Source organism: Parasteatoda tepidariorum, chromosome 12 (assembly GCF_982258835.1).
Source record: "Parasteatoda tepidariorum strain Cologne lab strain chromosome 12, Ptep-v5.0, whole genome shotgun sequence".
NCBI lineage: Eukaryota > Metazoa > Arthropoda > Arachnida > Araneae > Theridiidae > Parasteatoda > Parasteatoda tepidariorum.
In genome coordinates this window covers 17116571-17139574 of record NC_141766.1, presented here as the reverse complement: position 1 = coordinate 17139574, position 23004 = coordinate 17116571, and the positions used below count along the sequence as shown (strand labels likewise).

General features: G+C 27.1%; 1 protein-coding gene across 1 annotated transcript; it reads left to right on the top strand.

Annotated features, from left to right (window-relative positions):
* The first annotated feature begins 1248 nt into the window (after positions 1-1248).
* On the top strand, positions 1249-22767 carry LOC107454980 (uncharacterized). Its single transcript, XM_087156051.1, has 7 exons — positions 1249-1755; positions 4545-4622; positions 11658-11785; positions 13805-13937; positions 16260-16408; positions 17688-17833; positions 20411-22767. The coding sequence occupies exons 1-7, from the start codon at positions 1727-1729 to the stop codon at positions 20567-20569; spliced, it is 822 nt and encodes a 273-aa protein (XP_087012177.1). The 5' UTR covers positions 1249-1726; the 3' UTR covers positions 20570-22767.
* Positions 22768-23004: the final 237 nt, after the last annotated feature.

Below are 23004 nucleotides of genomic sequence, written 5' to 3'. Positions count from 1 at the left end.
TCTTAGCAATGGGACCGGACTTATTTTTCATAATCAGAAAATGAAAAATTAGATTCGATTTTAATTAACAGAAGTATTCTGATGAAAAATGTTGGGATAATCGAAGTTCAACTATATTTATTTTTAATCAGGGATTTATTAATTACTTCAAAATAATATTTTAAAATTATTTTTAGATAAAATTTATTAATTGTTTTAAATTAAGCTTCAACAGTTATTTTAAATGAAAAATTATATCTTTTTGAATTAAGTCCCGCAAGGAATTTTAAAATAAAATCTTTAAATTTCAATAAATTGAATTTTATTAAGTGTTTAGAATTGCAATTTTGTATATGTATTTAATTAAAATTAAAATTTAGGAATTAGTTTTACTTTAAATTGAATGTAGGAAATATTCTTAAAGTTAAATTAAAATTTAATTATTTTATTAAGCTTTATAGCTCATAAAGAGGAATTTATTCCATCAAAAATTTAATTCATTCTCAAATTCATAAATTATTGTAACTTTGCCGGTAGTAAACTGATCGTTAAGACACGGTTCCGAGCAGATCACCGAAGTCAGGCATCACTGGCTGCAGTCAGTGTGCGGATGGGTGACCACTTGGATCAGTCTGCGTAGGGAACGAGGGTATGCGGTTTTGGTGTTCATTAAACTGTTCTACCTTAAAGTGCTCGACTTCGAGTGCATGACGTCGGGCTACCGAAGCGGGGGTGCATCCCCTCTGCAGAGGATCAAAATTGGGATGACATGTCTTCGGATCATCCTGAGGGATGTTTCCCAGCAGACCGTCGCCAATAACCCATTGCGCAGCTTTAGTGAGACGTAAATGATGTTGTTGCAGTTTATTTACGTCGCACTAGAGCTGTACAATGAGCTATTGGCGACAGTCTGGGAAACATCCCTGAGGATGATCCGAAGATATGCCATCACAATTTTGATCCTCTGCAGAGGGGATGGCACCCCCGCTTCGGTAGCCCAACGACCTGCACGCGAAGTCAAGCACTTTACGGTAGAACAGTTTAACGAGGACCAATACCGCTCACCCTCGGTCCCTACACAGACTGATCCAAGTGGTCACCCACCCGCACACTGACCGTAGTCAGTGATGCTTGACTTCGGTGATCTGCTGGGAACCGTGTCGTAACGATCAGTCCACTGCGGGACGTGACGTAAATGAACTACAACAACAACAACTGTAACTTTGCACTTCCGAAAATGTAAATTAAAATGGACAATTTATTTTTCTTACAATAATTCTAGTTTCGTAACATAATGTACCAGTGGAACAAGCGACGAAAAATTTTTCCTATTAATTCTGCATATTTGATATCTACATTTCCAGCTACGCGAACCGTCTCGAAAACAACGTTTGCCAGTATTTAGAAAAGCTGTATTTTGGAAAAACTTTGAAAAGTAAAATGAATTAAACGAATGAACATGGAAAAGTAAAGAAGAATCGCTACATGAAATCATAGGGACAGTGAACATTTCAATCGTACAGTTTGTACAATCCAATTCAGAGATCTGAAGTGAAGGAAGAAATCCGCGCTCTGTGTATCTTTCTTTTGATTTACCACGTTTTACTGGTGCCGCGTTGCAACCGCGTGGTTTTGGGAATAAATGTTGTGGATGAATGTATGCATGCGGTGATATTAGTTATTTTAGCTACTGTTTGCCATTCTTTATTTCTTCAATAATTCGATCCTGTTCATTTAAGTTTACACAATGATCGAGTCAAGTTTATTAACACCATCGTAAGTATCATAATTTGCCAACGTGGAGTGGATATTAATATTATAATTGCCAATTAATTATGACAGTTTGTCTTTGAATGCTCCAAGATAAGCAATCAGATCTAAAAATCTGACTTACTTATAATTACCTTTCAAAGATAATAATATTTTATAATGTTTCCTATTGAAAAAATGTGTACGTGCTCAGAAGTGTAATGTGAAGATGGGTGCATATTTGTTTTGGTGAATTTTTTTTTTTTTTTACACATGAGTTACAGGAACTGTTTTCTTTTGGAATTATTGTTCTGTCATTCAAGTTTTAATTCAGAATAAGTTTCGTAGATTAATCTGATTAAGTTTTGTACGAAGATTTGTTAATATGACGATTATATGATTGGTTTTCCGAGTGAATCCCAGCTGTTCCAAAACTTGCATTTTCAACAAAATAACTCCCTACTATTCAACCTAGCTGTACTCCTAAGTTTATAGTTCTACGGAAATTTGTGATATTTAGACCTAAGCGCCTAACATCATTAATCACATCCAGCACAATTTGATCCGCTTATTTATTGTTATAAAACTGGGCGAGTTCCCTGGCTTGGAGTTAGCTCGAATATTTTCTTAAACTCCGGTTCAAAAACTGCCTTAAAAGTTTAATTAGTTTAAATCTTGTGAGATGAGTGGAGTTATTTTAATCCAAATTATTTTTAAATGCATTAGCTGTATATTTATGGCGATTTTTTCCAAAAAAAAACAAACTTTATTTATACATTTAGAGATCAATCTGATTGTTGCATTTTGAACAGCATGATCAAACCATGTGTAGTAAAAATGTTCTCCAAGTTTCTAACAAATTGTGAATTTTATTATTCTTTAAGATTTTTACTGGTCTTGTTGTAGTTTGCTTTCCAAATCAAATTATTTGAAGTATTGATAAGATAATTATTAAATAAGGACTAATTCCTCCTTTACATAGAAACTGGATCCTTGAAAAGTTAGCAAGTTTGTTTACTTTTAAGAATTGAAGAATTTGCAGCCTGCTCTAAAAGCTCTGTAGCATAACTCACCTATTTGTGGAAGTATTTTGGAGTAATTTAGTTAGTTTTATTCTAAATATAATAATTTTATTTTAGATTTGTAGATAATTAGATTCCAGTTCGACACTGGACCTTTCTCAAAATTCATGGTTTTTTCATAACAGTAGTTTTCTGTAAATCCATATTTTGTACTCCACAGAAAATATTTGATAATTTTATTAGTTTATAATAAAGTATAGGGTTTGTGGTAGTTTTAAATATTTTTCTTTCTAAATTTTTAACTTATTTTCAAAAACAAATGTATTAATAAATTTTTTAGAAGTGGTGATCAATATTTTTTTAGTTAATTCTTTTCTTAGTTCTCTATTCTTTATATTTTTCTCTTTGGTCTTTTTTTTCTCCTTGAAATTAAAAGTACTATTTTTTCAATAAAATCTAACTATAAGTTATTTTCTTGGCTGTTGTGTTATACTAGGGTAGATAATAAGAATTTAAGTCACAGATCTGTAAACCAGAAATTAAAAAAGATTAGTTCGTACACCTTTTCATTGCGTCATTTACTTATAGATTTTTATTTGAAAAAAAAAAAATTTTTATGAATGTGAATGAAAAATTGCAATCTGTAATGTTCTCAATAATAATGAAATATGCTGTCTTAGTTTAGAGCAATAACTGTGGCAAAAACTAAAAATAAAAAATAGTATGCTATCTCTCAATGTCTTTTACTCATCTTTGATGCCATTGATTATTTCAAGATTGTCTGCAACAAATTTTAGTGATTCCAGACCACAATTAATTGCAATTTCTGGAACCCTCACAAAGATTTATAAAGTTCTGACAGATTGTTCTTAGTATTACCTGTTCTTAGTATTACCACTTGCTTGAAGAACCCAAAGAAATAGATATAATTCAATACTTCCTACCAGTCAAATTACAATTCAGAATGTTTACCATTTACTTATTATATTCAATATTTCTTTTAATTCTGAAAGAGGTTTTTTGATTACGAATAATGTATTTATATTTTTAATTATGAAAGATTGACAAAATTATGTAAAAAATATTTGAGATTTTATGGGGGATATTTCCGTATCATGGTATGCCGCACCATTTACATTCACCAAGGTGCTAAATAGATTTTAATCTTGTAAATTTTTTAAAAAAAATTTAGAGGTTTGCTTAGAGGTGGGTACAAGTTGGACCCTTTTGAGTTATTCCACTTCTATGTTTTTTTTCTTTTTCTCTTGAGCTCTTGCCCAGAAGTTGTGAAGGCTTGGCAAATATTTGACTGCAGATCACAATATAGAAATTTTCCAATCATATTTTTTTCCTTGTAAAATGATTATTTTTGCTGTAGTATTACATGAAAGCTAAATATAGTTTTGATATTAATGTAATCAAGTGATTTTTTTAATGTAAATATTACAGAAAAGAATTAATAATTTCTTAATCAAATGAAAGATAAGAAAAAGTTCTATAGTTTACTTAGTGCATTAATTTTTTTATAAAAGAAATCAAAAGCGCTTTTTTGCAGTTTCATTCTTACTGGGCTTTTTTGTTATATCTTAGAATTATTTTGGTCCTAATTAATCTAAATTAAATTTGATTAATAGTCAGAGTTTAAAGTATGAAATACCACTGAATATGTTTTGAGATATTACTGTGTTTTGGGTGCTAAAGTTAGTTGAACATAGTTTTCGATTTTTTTATGTCTAATTACATTAACTAAAAATTTTACAAGTGTAATGAAAATTTTTTTATTTTATTTTCTAGGTTGATAAATGATCTATATATGGAAGGGCCTTTTCAAGATGTTATTGAAAGTGACGATTTTATGTTCAAATATGATGAGTATGTTTTTGAAATTTTTTTATCGACGAATATGATAATTGTTTTTAAAATCTTATCCACAAAGTTTGTTCTAATATATTTTGGATATGATGAAATTTTATTTATATTTATTCTTTGTTCAGAATTCTTTAAGCTGTTAATTAAACAATTATAAAATATAGTTATACATAGTTTCACCTCAAGTTGGCACTGGAGAAAGGATATGCAGCCGTTGTCATAGAAACTGGGTTTTAAGTTGGTTCAGCGCACAAGGTAGCAAAAAAAAAAAAAAAAAAACAGGAAGTGGCCAATATTGGCATTACCGAAAAGTGTTAAATTTTTTTTCCAACAAGAATTCCATTTTGAACAAAATATAGAAGAGAATAAAATTTTTTAAAAGCATTTAGAAGTAAGCTGGTTTCTTATTATGATTTTTGCTTCTATTATACAACAGAATAAAAAAAGAATACCAATTAAGCAATGCACAGGAAAGAAAGCAAAATAAGAACTGCAATTAGACAATATAGCAATGGCAAGGAGACTCTCAAGAGCTGGCTGACCACCAGGGCATAAACATATCCAATACTCTGATTCCTCAACATTAGAAACTAATTCATTCCCAAACTTAAACACCACCTTAGTGAAAAGGTATTTTTAGATTGAATTCATGTTTCAACATAAAACTTTCTTACTATAAAAAATTTTATATTTGTACGTGCATTTAACTGTAATAAATTCCTCAACTAATTACTTTTTAAAGGCGTATTACATTTCCTATCTTTCTTTGTAGTGCCAACTTGAGGTAAAATGAAGTATAGATATAAACCTTAATTCCAATTCTATATTAACTAAAACTAGCAGGGTTTGAAAAAACCCGGGGATTTTTGAAAAAACCCAACCCACCTGGGTTTTATTGAAAAAACCCAGGGAAAATTGGGTTTTATTTGAAAAAACCCGGGGAAAATTGTGTTTTTTCATTTAGTGCTCATAAATTTTACTGTGAAAATATTTTTATTTATTAAATAGAGCTTTATAAGTAAACACTAAAATTTCATCTGACTTTTACCTGTAATAAAATTGAACTGGAATAAATATTTAATGGTCTTCCATGTTTTTATAATACGATTAACAGAAAGTGAAATTGAAATTACGTATAATTATAAAGAGTATCAGTTATTTGCCACTTTTTTCAAATATTTAGATAAATATATGCACTTTTAGATACATTTTAACTTTATAGTTTCAAAAGACAAATTAATCTTAAAATTATAAAAAAAAGCATATATAAAAAGTTATAGCTTATTTTTTTAAAATCAGAAAATAAATCTTTCAATTTGTTTATTGTTTAATGTATCACTTAATAGAAATTTTTTTCGTTTGCTTTCAATATTTTTAAACATGATTAAAAGAAACAAAATAAATTGCATTCAAATGAAATCTTAAAAATAATATTTAAAAAATCTTAAAAGTAATATTTTAATTTTTAACTGTTTTTTAATTGTGATAAACTTTCTCCAAATAGTTAAAAATTGTCAGCAGATGTTAAGAGTTAACTTTAAAAAAAAGGTCCAATTTTTTCCTTTATTATTATTATCATACAACAGATTCAAAGTGTCTACATTTCTCTCTTAGATGGTGATACACTTTTACGGGTTTTGTAGCTTTATCTATTCCTAATCTATTTCGAAGTTTACTCTGCACCAAACCAAAACTTGAAAAGTGTTTATCGATAGAGACAGAGGATGCTGGTGCTGAGTGCAAATAAGAAAGAATTGACAGAAATTTTGTGGAAGCTAGGAATTTTATTTATTTACTTATTTTTTTTGCCATAATTTTCCACTATTTTTTGATGAAAACTGTTGAAAAACATTGTCAAGCATCATTGATTTTGGAAATTATTCAGGATCGGAAATTTTGAATGCCATAACACGTGGCAGAAATTCTGGATAATGCTTAGAAAGACAGTTTTCTGCTAATTGGTCCTGTTCATCATTTAAAAATTGTCCCCTTGTTTCGGGATCCAGGATGCATATGCTAATAAATGATGTGGCTGAACAGCCTGATTGAATCTTTTTACAAAATGTTTATGGGGTTCTAATTCATTACACGATAGTAAGTTAATTCATATTTCAACAGCTTCTGAAATTGAAATGTTTTCTGATTGAAGCTTTTTTAAAGCTTAAAGAAACAGTTGATATCTTTTTTTTTTGCTGATTCTGTTTATTGGTAAAGCCCAACATTATTTAATAATTTTTGACATATTATTATTAGATTCATTTTGATGTTCAAGAATAATCTTTTCATATTTATGGTAATTATTGGCAAAAGTTTTTACGTGCTCACAATATGAATTCCACCTAGTGTCATTGGGTCATCAAGCAGTTTTTTTCATTTGCCCATCCATGTGCTTGATGCACATTTCTAAAATATTTGTTAACTTCAACGATGTGTCCAATGATAGTATTAGGAGATACTTCTTTTTGAAACAAATTTAAAAAAAACAATTTGTGAAAAAAACACCAAGTGGGTTTTTTCAAAGTGGGCTCACTTGGGGAACCCTGGTTATATGTATTTTATATTAAGTTTAAATAACGCATTATCACTACCTATTTGTATCTGCTTTATTGTTAAGTGCATTACGTTTCATAATTTTTTAAATTAGGAATTATAAAATATAAATGCAGTTATATAAAAGGAACAAGTTTATTAATCTTTCTGTTTTTACACACATTTATTTACTATATTTATTAAACATATGGATATTACCTATTATAAAATTATAATCTTTAAATATTTATAATCAGTAAAAACTAAAATTTAATCTGATTTGAGTTAAATAAAAAAGTGAAATAAATATTTAATGGTCTTACATGTTTTTATAATAAGGTTAATAGAAAGTGAAATTAAAACTATGTATAATTTTAAAGAGTATCAGTTACTTGTCCCATTTGTTTTCAAATAATTAACCCTAGGAAAATGATTTCATTTTTAGATAAATAATTTTAAAAAGTTCTCTTATAAAAAGTTTTAGCTTTTTTTTTTTTAAAGCCAGAAAATAAAACTGTTTAAATTTGTTAATGTATCACTTGGTAAAAAAAGAAAAAAATTGTTTCTTTTCAATTTTTTTAAACATATGAATTAATAATAACCTGTTTATTAATATATAAAGCATGCAACTATATTTGAAAAATTGATCTTTTCAGAGTATATTATTTAAATTTTTATTTGATTTAATATCATTAAAATATTACTTTTTGAAAAAACCCACTTGAAGTTTTCAATAGTAGATACCTTGGCCAAAGAATACCTAAAGAGGCCTTTTCATTTCAATTCTAACCTTCAGTAAGGATAGGTTCGAAAAGGGACGAAATATATTGCACCTCCAAAACCCGTTCTACTGTCTCCCCTACATTTTTTGTGGGGGTGCGTGTGTGTAACCCGAAACTAATCGACTAACCACTGTCGCAGAAGGGGGATTGCAACCTGCGGGGGTCAACTAGCTTTCAAAAGATATCAGAAGAAACTCACTCTTCATCTTATATTATATGCTTTTCTCTTTCTAAGAAAAACTTAAAAAATATTTTTTTTAACTCTAAAACGACTTTATTTATTTTCAAAATAGTTTTATCATTTTATTTAACATGCACTTTTTCTAATTATATCTTGAATTGTTTATTATTTTGATTTGATTATTTAGAGAACTAATAATAACCAGAGTATTTAAATTTATAAAATTTTACTATGTAGTCATATGAAAGTAATTCATATAAAGTAACTACATTAAAAATAAATTTATATTTTCTCTATAGATCAAATAAAGTTTGTTAATTTTTTTAAAATTGATTTGCTAATTTTTAAAACTTTTTATGTTAAAGTAAAACCTTGAGTTCAAGATTTTATTTTTTTATTACGTATTTAATTTTCTTCTTTCAATTACAATTCAAATACAAATATTTTTCACAATCTTTTTTTAATTTTAATTATTTTTTTTAAAGATTGTTACACCGTTTTGAAACTAATTAAATTCTACCACTTTAAAAAACTATGCTAACATTTAATCCATTGTTTAAGCAAATATGGTTGCTTACTATGTAAATTTGATTTAGACTTAAATATTTGAATTTCGCAATTTGAAAAAACTAAATTAACCTTCACTAAAAACTCACTTCATTTTAATTATTACTTTTGCTAACTACAATTATTATTGTATAAATAACTCCGAACTGGAATTATGATTCGATCTTAAAAAATAAACACCGGGGTTATTTGTCACAAACAAATTGAAACATCAAAATTGAAAATTATTCGATTTAATTATCACAAAATTTTAAATCATATTAAGACAGATCTAGTTTCCGATTATATCACTTAACTTATTCAAAATTTAGTATAAATTTATTAAACTGCATATTTTGAGAGCGCAGTTTTTTATGAAGTTTATTTTAAAGGAATAAAGGAAAATATAACTTATTAAAAAGTGAATATATTTTATTTATCAGCTTTTGCTTGTTAAAAAGTATTTATATTTTATCAAATAATTTTTATCAAGTAATATCTTGTGATTACTTTATATAATAAGGGAACTTCATTTTTAATTAAATTATTATAACCCTAATAACAAAGAATAATGGTAAAAGGGGGTAATGAACGCATTTTATTTGTAAATGTCGTAAATAAAAGGACAAATAAATAACTTACAAAAGTATAACTTATTTCTAAGAAATTCCTTAAAAACTATCTTTGATAAGCTTTATAATTTTCTAAACGTAGAAGTAATATTATAAGAAAATTGATGTAACTCTTTCATTTCAGTTATGAGGATTCATAAAAAAATACCATTATTTCTGTCGTAAAAATAAATTATAACATTTTCGACTAATAAGCTGAAGTGACAGTTTAAATTTATTTTTCTAATAGATCATTTCGATGGATCATTAAAAACAACAAAATAAAACAATTCTATGTTATTTTACATTTTAGTACATAGATTTGTGAGACTGCTCACTGTAATTAATATAAAGATTTATCAAAATAATCGAAATTAATTTATAAAAAGTACGATAACGAAATTTTTGTTACAGTTTATTTTTATTTTTTAATTTATCGTGATGAAATTTCGTGGTGTTTATAATAATCACATTTCTCATTCTTTCTATTTCATCTGGCAATCAAACTGGTTTCAATATTTTCAGTGTTGCATTCCTAAGCATCGATTCATTATATTTTGATATCGTTTGTATTTTTCTCTTGTGAATATTAATTATGACCACTAATGTTCTTTTACTTCCTTTTTTTTAAAAAGAATTTTACAATACATGCGTGTATTTTCATATTTTTCTTCATTTGCTGATTAAAATGAAAATTTCATAATACTTTAGTGTTCTTGTGTATTTACATTAAAGCACTAAAAACAGGGTTAAGTGCTTGTTCATGTTTGGATGATGCGTGGTCTTGTGTACTAGCTATTTTTTTCCCTTACCGTGAAAAAACATACTATCCCAGCTATTGGAGTAATTAAAACTATTTACGGAATGAAAAAATTGGAACCTTTTAAATTTTTTTAATGTAAATGTTTTTTTAAACCTACAAATGAGTGTACGATATATTTTTTTAAAAAAAAAGGAAAACTGCAGTTTTGTGATGCTTTATAGTATATTGGAAGATCTTTACGTCATTTATTCGATTTTAATTAATCTCACTTTATTCAGCAGCTAATTTTTTTAATTCTGAAACATCTCTAAAAAACAAGAAACAAAGTTTAAAAAAAGGGGAATCATGTATTTAAAAAATAAATTTCATTCTCAAAATAAATAAAAACAAGAAAATTATTACTACTGACTAAATAAAATGTATATAGAATGAACGAATTATCAGCAAATATAATTTTCATAATAAATTACAAGCTTATAACTAAAAAGAAAGCTATCGGTTTTTAAAGCGTTCCCCATCAGTTCTTCAGGAGGACAGAGAGAGAAAAAGATTTTCAAAAGGGAGCAAGACCTCCCACCGAGAAGATTAGTGAACTTGGGGGTGGAAGTTGCCTTCCTCCCTTACTCAAAGGTAGAAAGTGACTTGTGTTTCAAAGGCAATATTACAAAAAGTAATAAAGATTAAAAAAATTAACCTACATTTTCGTGGATAGGAAAGATTGAAAAAATTATTAGTATTTTTTTTTAATTGATCACTCCGATTCTTGAACAAGAAAAATCGATTCAAAGTATGACAAGCCCGCCATAGACTTTACATGTTAAAAGCAGAATTGAGGAGTCTGCTTGGTGCAACACTTTTCTCCCGGCAACCACGATTGTGGACCCGACTTTCTGATCATTTGAGCGCGCCCCTTGTTTTTTGTTCGCCAAGGTAGATACCTACTATAAAATTATATGAAGATTCGAGTTTCTTTTACTTTACTAATATTAAAAACTTAATCATATAAATCATGCAACTCTATTTGACAAATTTATGCTGCACTATAAATTATATAAAAGTAAATGCAAAACAATAAGTTTTAGTAACATAAAAAATTTTTATTTAAAAAAACCCACTTATCGTTCCAAGTAGGTTTTTTCAAGGTGGGCCCGCCCAATAAAACCCGGGCGGGTTTTTTCAAAGTGGGCCCACTTGGCGAACCCTGAAAACTAGTAGATAAAATGGTTATAAAAAATGAAATGCTTAAATTCCGAGTAATGAAAATTAAATAAGTTTCAGTGGTTAATTAATTTTTAAGATAATTTTTGGAATTTAGCTAAGATATAAAATAATCTGATTGATGCACTTAATTAAATCGTTTCTAAGTGTATCAATATTGGTCTTAAAATTTATTGATTTATTTTTGTATTTAATCTTAAAATTATTTTTAAAGTAGTTTTCAAAATTAAAAGAATTTAATTTTGAAGGTATTTATAAAATTATTGCGGTGTAATAAATTTTCTATGCAACCAAGTAATTTTATATGCGTTGAAAAATTATTTACCCAATTTATTTAAATTGATAATAATTTATGTTTGAGTTTTAAATTTTACTAATTGCTAATAGTGTATACATTTCATGTTGCAGGGCTGATTTTCTTTGTAATTATGATAGCATCAGTTCTAATTCTTCTGACATAGATGGTTTTAATTTTGATGATTTTGAAACTAATTCAGCATTGTCTGATGAATTTGTATCTCACATATTTGGTGATGGTATGTATATTTGTAATTCATTTATAATGTTTTGTTAATTTATTAAAAGCTTCAATAAGCTTTGTGTTATTCTGTTGCAAAGCCAACTATCCTCAAAATTTGAAAATGTGTTTTTCTTCTATTTTTTTTATACTTCAAGTAAACTTTCCTATCTACTGAATACAAGTACTCCATACTTGCCAATATCTCTTTTGATCTAGACTTTAGTCATTTAGGTTTATTATTAAGTTTCATGTATTTTTCAACTAAGATGTTTCTGAAGGCAGCATCTAATAAATCATACAAGAAAAGGGATCTCACATCATGGGCAAGGGAAAAAAAAGTCCTAAGTCTTTCTAATGTAATTTGTTTACCATTACTTTACTTTTACTTTCGGTCTAGGGTTTTATTCTATCGACTAGTGTTTTTCCTCTAATCAGTGTAGTACCTACTAGAAGTCTTTGATAACTGAATTGTGAACTTGTTACTCCTTGATGTTCTACTAAAATCAGACAGATTTGCACCTTGAGTATCACTAAGTCAGGTGCATCACAAAGTGTGCTGTCAAAGTGTCCTAATGTTATAGCGTAAAAGTAATATCCTAGCTGCCATAGCTCTGATGAAGAGTTAAGGAGTTCAAGTTCCTGAAAGTTAGATTTAGTCCACTTCTGTTTCTCAACTTTAGTTAACCTTAAATTATTATGACAAACTATCGTTTATAATTTCATTAATCATTACAAAAAAAAGTCTTGTACGCATCTGCTATATTTCAGGATTCGTACAGACTCCTTATACTCCTTGGAAATAAAAAGGTCTCCAAGGAGTACTTGGAACTACTTAATTTCCAAATTACTCCTTAGAAACTCCTTAGATTATTGTGTTGCATAGATGAACTTACTAAGTCTGCTGATGCATTTGCTGTCCATGCAGGGAAACAAAATGATATGACTTAGCTAATAGTTAAAGAAAAGCTTTAAAAGGAGAAAAAAATTGAATTGCAAGAGTTAGGAGAAAAAAATAACAACAAATAATTTTAATTTTACATGTTACAAGCAAACTTAATTAATGATTTACTGTGGTTTTTTTATTTTTATAAAATGCCTTAGAGTCAAATTTAAAAATATAAGATTAGTAGGTTTTTGTGTTAATCTTGAACATTTATACTATGTGCTTTAACAAAAATTATTAAAATATTTGAAGCTGAAAAAAATATTTATGTGTGAAAGTGATAGCTTTATTTATTTTTCTTGGTGAAGTTTGACAAAGTCAAAATTTATTTCAAAAGGGCTAGATAAAAATATCTAAACTGTCTTGTTATTTTTTATGCTAAGTTTTTTAATTTTGGACTCCTTGGATTTCTTCTGATCTCTGTATAAACCATGATATTTATTTGATATCTTAAAAAAAATTATATTTTTTAATTGTATCAATCCAGATTCCTCAAAGGTTTGCGGTATCATTTGCATGTTTTGCCAGATGTGGAATCAAATCTGCTGTCATTAAAAATTGTCTGCTTATAAAAGTTGTCAATTTTTATCATGCATTTTAAGCATTAAAGAAACATCACACATTAAAAAATAGTTTTTTTAATATTTTTTCTAGTTGGTAAGAGAAGTAAAAGCAGAAGAGTTTATACATAAACTTACAATTATTTATTACTAAAAGCAGACTATTATTTTAACAAGCAGATTGCAGCTTTCTCTTTTTATAAGTGATACGTTTTGTTTCCTCGACCATCTTTGTTTTTTTCTTTCTTATTTTCCATTCGTACTAAATTTCGTATGTAATAAATTAGTTCTTATTCAATAGTTTTAAGATATTCTTTTTTGAATTCAGTTGATCTCATTGTATCCTGCTTTGTCTCTGGTTTTAATATTCCTGTTGACGTTTCTTTTATTTATCCTTTCTGTTTGGTTAGTTTTAAGTGTTTTTATCTTATATATGAAGCAGTTTGTATGTTAAATAGAAGGTAAAACCTAAGACCATAGTAAATATTAATAGACGAAATAATTATTACATGATGTTTTTTTATATTTACAGATCTATACTCAAGCTTTTCTCACATAGATAACTATAATCAATCCAGTACATATCCCAGCAATTTAAATAAATCAAATGTAACTCTTTCCAAGAAGAAAAGATCTGCATGTTCACAAGAATCCATTAAATCTTGGTAAGAACATTTAAATGATCTTAGAATATTTCTTGTATTGTAAGATTTGGTTACAGTGTTGTGTGTTATTAGGATATAGAATTTTGTAAATTTATATATTAGTCCACAAATATTACTACAAGTTATCTGCTAAACTAGTTATTCTCCATTTTTCTAAAATATAGTTCTCTTAATTCAGTGTTTCTGTGTTAAATGTTCATGTAATGTGTAAAACGGTCAAAATTTAGTTAATAAACAATGAAATCATCTGTTCTTGACAGTTTTTTGAAATATTTTAAAGTAATGACATAAATTGTTCAAATTATTTTACTTTTCTAGAATTCTTTTATCATACTATTTTAACAGAAATAAAATAGCATTAATTTTTTTTAACCCGAAGTTAAAATATTTTACTAGAAGATGAACTCTACAAATTATTGTAAATTTATTTTCTAATTAGTTACTCAGTAATGCTGTTGTCACAACTTTTCAATATTATTCTGTGTATTATTATGAAAAGTTACTCCCTCAAAAGTTCTGTCTAAAAGCAATATTTATGTTAAAAATTTGTAAAATTATATTTAAATGCTAAATTATTACTATAGTCTAAAATTCCATACGATTTCAAATACATAAAAATTTTTGCAAATAAGTAGTAAGTATTAGTAAGTAAAGGTACTAAGGGTCATTAAATTAAGTTTTCTAATAGAAAAATCTGATTATCATCTACAACATTATAACAAAAAGAAAGATGATTATTTACCCGGCTTAATAAATGATAAATGGTGCTTATAAGAATGTCAAATTATTTGGCTTGATTTGTTAAAAGGAAGTTGGAAGAGTCATAAAAGTAAATTAATTGAAATCAATAGTAATTACAGTTATTAGTTGAATTGGGCATGCCATTAAAATAAAAGTATAACAAAAATTTAGTGGGAAGCACAATTGCTGATTGCTAATTTTAATTCTTCATGTGATTTTTAAAATAAAGCATAGCAATTTGTATTCTCCCAGTTTAAAAATTAATTTCATGTATTTACATGGATATTCACACTTCATGTATTTCATGTATTTTTCGTATTTACATGGTATAAAAATAAAACATTGATTTATATTTACCAGATTTTAAAATTGCACTTCATGATTTAGAAAACTAACATCTCAATTTGTATTCAGGTGATTTAAATAATTACAAATCTGAATTCGAACGTAGGTGTTTTAAAATTGGACATCTATATTGATATTCATGCTATTTAAAAATCAAAATTGTTATTGGTATTCAATGGATTTTAAAATCAAATTTCATGATTTGTATTCTTGTAATTTTAAATATTTACTATGACATTTCTTATTCATGCAGTTTAAAACTCTTGCATTGCTATTCACATTTGTGATTCATTTTTAAGAGTTGACAGCACTAATTTGTGAAGAAAAAGTTAAAATATATTTTGTATCTGGCCTACTTATAATTTAAAATATAATTGTAACAATTATTTTTAATGTTCACCCAGATAATCACCCTTGTTAATGAATCTTTACATTTTGAAGTGTTTGCTTCTATGCAAAAAAAAAATCCAGATTTTTTATAAGTTTGATGAAATGGCAAGCCTACATTTTCTTAAGTTGCAGCTCAAATCTGTTATTTACTCACTTATTCATCACACCTAAATATTTCTTAAGATATTATTTAGCATCAGATTTAGCACGATTCTTATATTAATAAAAATCCATATTTTGTTTTCCTATTGGTTATGTTATGAATATTTTTATTCTTTTCCTTAAAGTACAGTACAGAATCCGTTATCCGGAAATCAGAAAGCAAAAAAACCGGAACAAAATTCTATACATTTTTCCGCCATTTTTTAAAAAAAATGTTTTTTCCCTCATAAGATTTTAGGATTTTTCTTTCTTTTTTGAAAGATGTTCATCTTACCATCATTTTGGAAATAATCATTAGTGTATTACTTCATCGTTTTTTCTTTTTTTTAAAGATTATTACCGAAATTTTTAATTTTTTTTTAGCTGGTTTTTACAATAAAAAAAAACGGCTTTTTGTATCGATTCAGAAAACCGGAAAAATCAGTTATCCGGAATAGCGATGGTCCCGATCGTTCCAGATAATCGGTTCCCTACTGTAGTAACAAATTAAAATCATGGTAATCCTAAATTCTGAACTTATTGTACTTATGATCTTACTGTTTAAGTTTTGGTAACCTATAAAACTTATTGAGATAATGTGTATGAATGTAAATTAAAGTCCTCTTTTAAATAGAGAATCCTTTTAAATTGAAATTATCTGGTTTTATTAATGTCTTATAATTTAATTTTAATTAAATATTTTAGGTCAAGTATGACTGCTGAGGAGCAAAACAAGACATTACTAGAAATATCAGATACAGCTTGTAGAATGGGAATTGCAGAACAAATTGAAGTAATACGAATTATGAAACCAGGTGTTGAAATTTCTGCTGAAATGACAGAATTCACTCTAGGTATGTTGCTTACATATATTTTATTAAATCTAAAGCCATAGCATTCTGTTCTCCAAATTTTCATGTAACCATTCAATTTTGATTAAAAACCTTATATGTTCTGACATTGTTTTTCAATTAAAGCTTTAGAGCATGCGTTCAATGCTCCATATTTGTAATTGGATATGTAAAACATGTAGCAAAAAATTCAATATTGTTCTATGAGATTGATAAAATTAAAATTTTTTTGTTTTATAACATATTATTGTTTACCTTATGCCATCTTGTTTAGTATTGCCTATAGAGTTTAGAACAGTGATTTGTTTATGAATTAGGAAATTAACAATTAATTTTTGGCCCGGACAATAAATTTTTTGGAGTAGTTGGGTCAGAGATGCAAAAAATACTCTGCCTATTGTTTCTCCAAAATGTTAGGTATGAAATTTCCCCCACATTTAAATGACTTTTTTAGATATATTTTTGCAAAGAAAAATGTGTATTCTTCAGCTTATCAGAGAACCACTGATTCTCTCTGACACACAGGAGAAAATAAAACATTTGTTCCCTCCCTGCCCCTCTGGACTTCAGATCTTCAAGGTCATGGAAGAAATATTGAAGTTTTCTCTGGTCAAACAGAGAGAAACCTCAACCCTCAGCTTCAAGGATCAGTCAAATTTCTGCTTTCCCTCCTCAACCATTAGTTTTAAATGGTGGAAAAACTGAGCAAAAATTTCCCCCGTCTCTCTGGATATCAGATAAATGGTTCTGTACTGTACTCCACTTTCCTCATAGGTCGTAGGGTTACCAAAGTGTGAGAGTTATGTTCTCGGCAGAGAATCAAAATTGTGGTGCCATGTCTTTGGATAATCTTTAGAGGTGTTTCCCAGACCATCATGTATCCCATTGTTCAGATTTAATAAGTATTACTACTGTTCCAATTATGCAAAACTAGCTATTAGTAAGAATTTTAACAAAACGTGTCATTTGGTGGGATGAAATTCCAGAGTTCAAAACCATCCTTTTTTTTTTAAAAAATCGATTTTCAAAACCCATCAGTCATTTTTTGGACACCTGGTATTTATTTGTGCTAATTATTTTGTAATCTAAGATCTTGTAATAATCTGTGTCAAAATTTTAAACCTTATTCAATTATAATATTGACTAGTAAAAAGTTTCATTTAGAACTATATTTGTTTGTTTTAAAGGGGATGAAATTGGTTTTAAAGTCTATAAAATTAGTTAGTAATTAGCAACAAGATTATTTGCTGATTTTTAAAAAAAATGTATTATTCCATTTCAGATGTTTCCTTATTAAATGACACAAAGTGGAAAAAAATTCAAGAATATTTTAAAAGACATAAAAGGCCTGTAAAATCTCGGAAGTCCTCAAAAGCAGGAAAATCAAATTCTTCTGTGTCAAGAACATCTAAGAAACCTAGACAAAAAGTAAGAATATGATTTGAAATTTAAGCAAGTATTAATTTTAGATGGATTCTAAAAAATAAGAAATATGAGGTTTCTGCAAATGTCCAAAATGGACTACTAGCTTCTGTTGAATATTTCTAAGATAATACTTCCAGCTTGTTCATTATTTGTTAAACTATCACTCGTGCTTAATGTCTGAGTCATATTTTTTCAATGTAATATGGTATAATTATATTAAGTCAACTAGAAAACTGATGTTAAAGGTGCACTGTTCAGTAGCCCAATGCATCCTTGATATGGTCTATGTACAGTGCACAAAATAAAAATTGACCACCCTGAATAATTTTTGATCTAATGATCAGATATTCACGTTCTGGGACTCAATCTTAAAAGTTTGAAGGGATGACCTCAAATATGCTAATTAGTGTAGAAGGTATTTTCAATTATAAAATCTGACACAAAACACACTTTCTCTGAATAAACATACCTTTTTTCGGACACTGATTTATGATCCCTGGTACATAGGCAATCTGGGAAATATGGCCCCATTAGTTTAATCAGGTGAGTGTTGTTAACTTGACCTTTTTTGCGTATTTCACCATATCACTAGAACTTTTATAAAGAATTAATAAGATTTTGCAAGTGATTGTAAAATTTGATTAAGCCAAAGATAATTCTGTTCAAAATATAACTTAAAAGTAAAATTTACTATATTTTATTAAGTAAGAGTTAAAAAAAATTTTGAATTGTAGAGTATACATTTGAAAATGTAATTTTAAATGGCAAAATTTGAGTGAAATCTGTCAAATAATTCCCGAGAAATCTAATTTTAAAAATACAGCATTTTCTAAATTCGATTTATCAGAAACTATTTCACTGATTTTGCTCAATGTTTGTATTTATCCATTTAAAATTGCTTTTTTTAAAATGATGTAAAAAATTGTGTACCTTACAATTCAAAATTTTTTATACTATTACTAAATAAAATTAAAAAAATAGTAAGTATTTTTTTGAAGTTATATTTAGTATGGAATTCATCTTGATAAATAAATTTGTTTTAACTGTGGGTAAAATATTTTTGGATATGGATTGGTAAATATGCTAAAAGTAAAATGAACATTAATAACCTAACTCTGGACCACTCTCCTGACCAAACTATTGGGATAATATTTCTCAGATTGCAAAACCCTTCTTATTTTGAGGGTCAGAAATTTGAATTTGTTGAAAAAAGGTATGTTTATTCAGAGAAAGTACGCTATGTTTCATTTTGAAATATCTGCACAAATGTATTAGCATATTTGAGGTTACCCCCTTAAATCATTAAGATTGAGTTCTAGAACGTAAATATTCTATCATAAGATCAAAAGTTTTTTTTGCTCATTTACAACAAACACCTAAGAAAGAAATAATTTAATAAAATCCAGCATCCCAATTAGCATTAATACAAATTTGAACGCAATTGGAGTAAAAGACTTTTTTAAATTAGTGATGTAACAAATAGTGATGGGGCCGAATACAGAGTATTCGGCCAAATTTTAGTCTGCATACCGAATACTTACTTCAAAAAATTTCTTTTTTGATTGTAATTTTGTAATTAAAGTAATTTTCAAATTTTAGATTAAAAATGAAATAAATATTAACAAAATTGCTTTTTTAATCTCTGTATATTTAAAAAGATTTTAACAACTTGATTTATTTTTTGTAATAATTTAAATATCTTGATGCCAATAACAAGACAATATGGCTTTTATAAATCTAAATAATTAATAATAGCATATTTTAGTTATAGTTAAACTTGTAATTTATATGCTATTTTATTTAAAATAAGAACTCATTACTACTGTTAAATGTATTCTTAACTTTCTTTTTTGTCAGAAAAATTATTAAAACTCAGAAAATTAAGAACTTTTTAAAAAGTTTTGCTTTTGAAATTTTAATTTTGTAATTAAATAATTTTCAAATTTTAAATTAAAAATGAAATAAATATTAACAAATTTGCTTTTTAAAACCTTCTATATTTCAGATAGTATTCATACTTCTATTTAACAATATATATATATTTGCATTTTAATGTAAAAGATTCCAATGCTTGTTTAAATACATATGATGATAAATTTGCAACAAGAAAACGTTTTTATTTATGTAACATTATTAAATACACTTATGTATTATACAACTTAAATTGAGTAAATGTTAGATTTTCTAATAATTAATGCAGTGAAATGTAACTCTGCAATATTCATGATTAAATATATTTAAAAGCACATTTAAAAAAATATCTTTCTTTATTATTATGAATTTATTCAGCCAAATATCTAATCATATTCGGCCGAATGACTTCAGCATTCGGCTAGGCCGAATATTCGGCAAAAGGGCCGAATACCGAATAGTGGCCGAATATTCGTTACATCCCTATTTTAAATTAGATTTCTCAGGAACACTTCAACTTAGTAAACTTTTTATAATAGATAATATAATAAATCACTTTAAATATATGTTTGGTAATCTTTTATAATTTTCCTAGTTTGAGTTAGCTTAGGTTGAAAATAAAACTTCAAAGTATTGTCAATTTACTAAAAAATACAGTTTTTGTTACAGAAAGAAAAAAATTTCCCAGAAACTGATGAGTTTAGAAAATTAAAAAGAAAACAGCAAAGGCAAGGAAGAAAAGAGGAGAAGAGTGGACTCTTTGTTTATGAAAAAGTTGTTAAATTTAGTAGTTTAGAAGAGGATGAAGATGTTAATATATTGGAATAAATTTCTATCATTTAGTTAAAATTCAAGTAATCATCAATGGCTCATCACAGAAGTACATTCATCCACTTGTTTAATTTATTTAAAAATATCAAGCTCAAGCATTATATTTGTCTTTTAAAACGACAGAATTCATAGTTTTAAATAATATTTATAACAACGATAACATTTACTTAGAACACAGGTTCAAAGTAAATTATTTAGAATCAAAATAGGGTGCTGGTACAAATGAGTTTCATTACAGTGACTGCCTTTAATAAAATTCACATTCGCCAAAATATTACTTAAAGCAAGCTCACTTTCGAGTTAATTTTTCAGTTTTAACTTTTTTTTATTAATTATGATCATGCATTATCACAAGTAGGTATAGTTAATAATTCAAAATTTAAAAAAAATTTAAGTATTTGAAATGAAGGTGATTTATTAAACTGGAGGCACTGTATTTGTGCACATTTTACATCAATGTAATAATCATGTCTTACATTTTCCAATTGTCAATCAAAAATATTTTCACCATCTTCCTGAAAATAGTGAGATTTAAATTTGCTGATTAGAGTATGGAATGTTTGGTGTAAATATTCAAATGAACACTTAATCTAAATAAAGAAAAGGTGTTTGCCTTTATTTTAATAGGAAATTAGATTACATTTTTCCATTTAGATCTTTGAGAAATAATTTTACCTATATATATCAATCAATTTTGTAAATTATGCCATTGTGGGACATTTTTGATGGTCTTCCCATTTTGTACATTTGTATATACCATTTGATATGCGATTAGAAGTTTGTGATCAAGCAAGAGAAAAGTAAAAATTGTACTATTCCTCCTTAATTACTTTTAGTAAAAATTTGTAATTATGGCCAATTTTACTTTGCAAAATATCTGAGTTTAAACTTAGCATATTTACTTAGTGTAACCGTTGACGAACTCCAACTGCTACGGGTATTCTGTTATTTCAGAAAATATTTTTCCTTGAGGTAGCAAGTTTTATGTATTTATAAATTAGGATTAAAGAATTTTGTACATCACTAAACACACGGAATTTAAACAGATATATATCTATGTATATGTGTGTATATGCATAGATATATTATATGTTCAATTATCTGGATCAGTTTCAGTCTAGTTAATTGGTATTCTACTGTAAATATATGAAGTCATATAGACAAAATACATTAATTTTAAAATATTTTTGACACAGGAAAAAATATTTCACCACAGCTTCAAATAGTTGGAGTCTGCATTGATGTAAATTTTTTTTTGTTGATTAATCGCTCATATCAACGTTTGAAATGTGACTTAGTTAAGATGTTTCAAATATTTTTACTTCAGTGATTGATAGCTTGCAAACGTCAAATATGTTTAAAATTAGTGGAGATAACTATTTCCATGATACATAGGTATTAACAGTACAGTCTGATAATGAAGCTATAAATTTAAGTAGTTATATAACAAAGTGAGATATTTTTATAAAATTTTTACTCTGTTAAAAGTTGAATTTTTCATTTTAAACATATCTACTTAACTATCTGTTGTGATTTCTAGAAGTGTTTGTTTTTCATGATAATTTTCTGAAATTTAAATTACCTGAATTTTAGGTAGAGTATTAGCTATTCATAGACAGAGTAACAAATCCTATTGTATATGTTTAATAATTAAAGATGAAAATAAGATCTTCAGTGCTTATTGGGTTTTCTGTCTGCAGAATCGTTCTATATATATTGCATGAAACTAATTACATTCTTAATAAGTTTTACAATTAAAACTACCATTTACTAAGTTATACAATTAATGAATTATGCTATGCTTTGTGCTTAAGAGTTCAAAGCATGTTTCAAGAACTTTGTTTTTAATAAATTCAAAAAAGTGACTGAAGTTTTACATGGAAATTAAATTTCTTTGTGTTAGATGATGTGTGAAAAAGGTTTTGTATTGATTATGAAGATTTTTAAAATAGGTATAAAATGGAATCTTTCACGCATGTATTAGAAAGTATATATAAAAAATAAGGTTAGCACTTTCAGTACATTCCCTTGTTATATTTTGATTATGTAAATTTCTCTGAGTAATTCTGTCATATCTATTAGAAATTTCAACTAATTTTCTTTCTTTATAAAAATGCTTGGCGTTTTGGTATTTTAATGTACACTACAGTTTTGTACTTTTTGTAAATTTTATGATTAAAATGTTCTGTTTCCTATTGAGTTGTTTCTTTCTCGCTATTAGAGCAAAATGAGCATCTCTAGAAACGAATTCAAAAAATCAATGAAATTAGAACATCCAAATGGAAAAAATACGCTTAGCAGCAGAGAAACCAAGAGGATTTAAACAAATGAGACAATAAAGAAAAATTAGTAAAAACATTGAAAAAAAAATATGACAATCAAAGTTGACGTCATCAGGAGGTACCAGCTTTGAATAGTCATAAAATGCAAAG

What these genes read in the sequence shown, in the direction of transcription:
- LOC107454980 (XM_087156051.1), top strand. Translation starts at nt 1,727, where the DNA reads ATGATCGAGTCAAGTTTATTAACACCATC. An exon ending in TTTATGTTCAAATATGATGA is followed by an intron (nt 4,623 to 11,657) that starts GTATGTTTTTGA and finishes TTCATGTTGCAG; the next exon opens with GGCTGATTTTCTTTGTAATT. An exon ending in ATCTCACATATTTGGTGATG is followed by an intron (nt 11,786 to 13,804) that starts GTATGTATATTT and finishes TTATATTTACAG; the next exon opens with ATCTATACTCAAGCTTTTCT.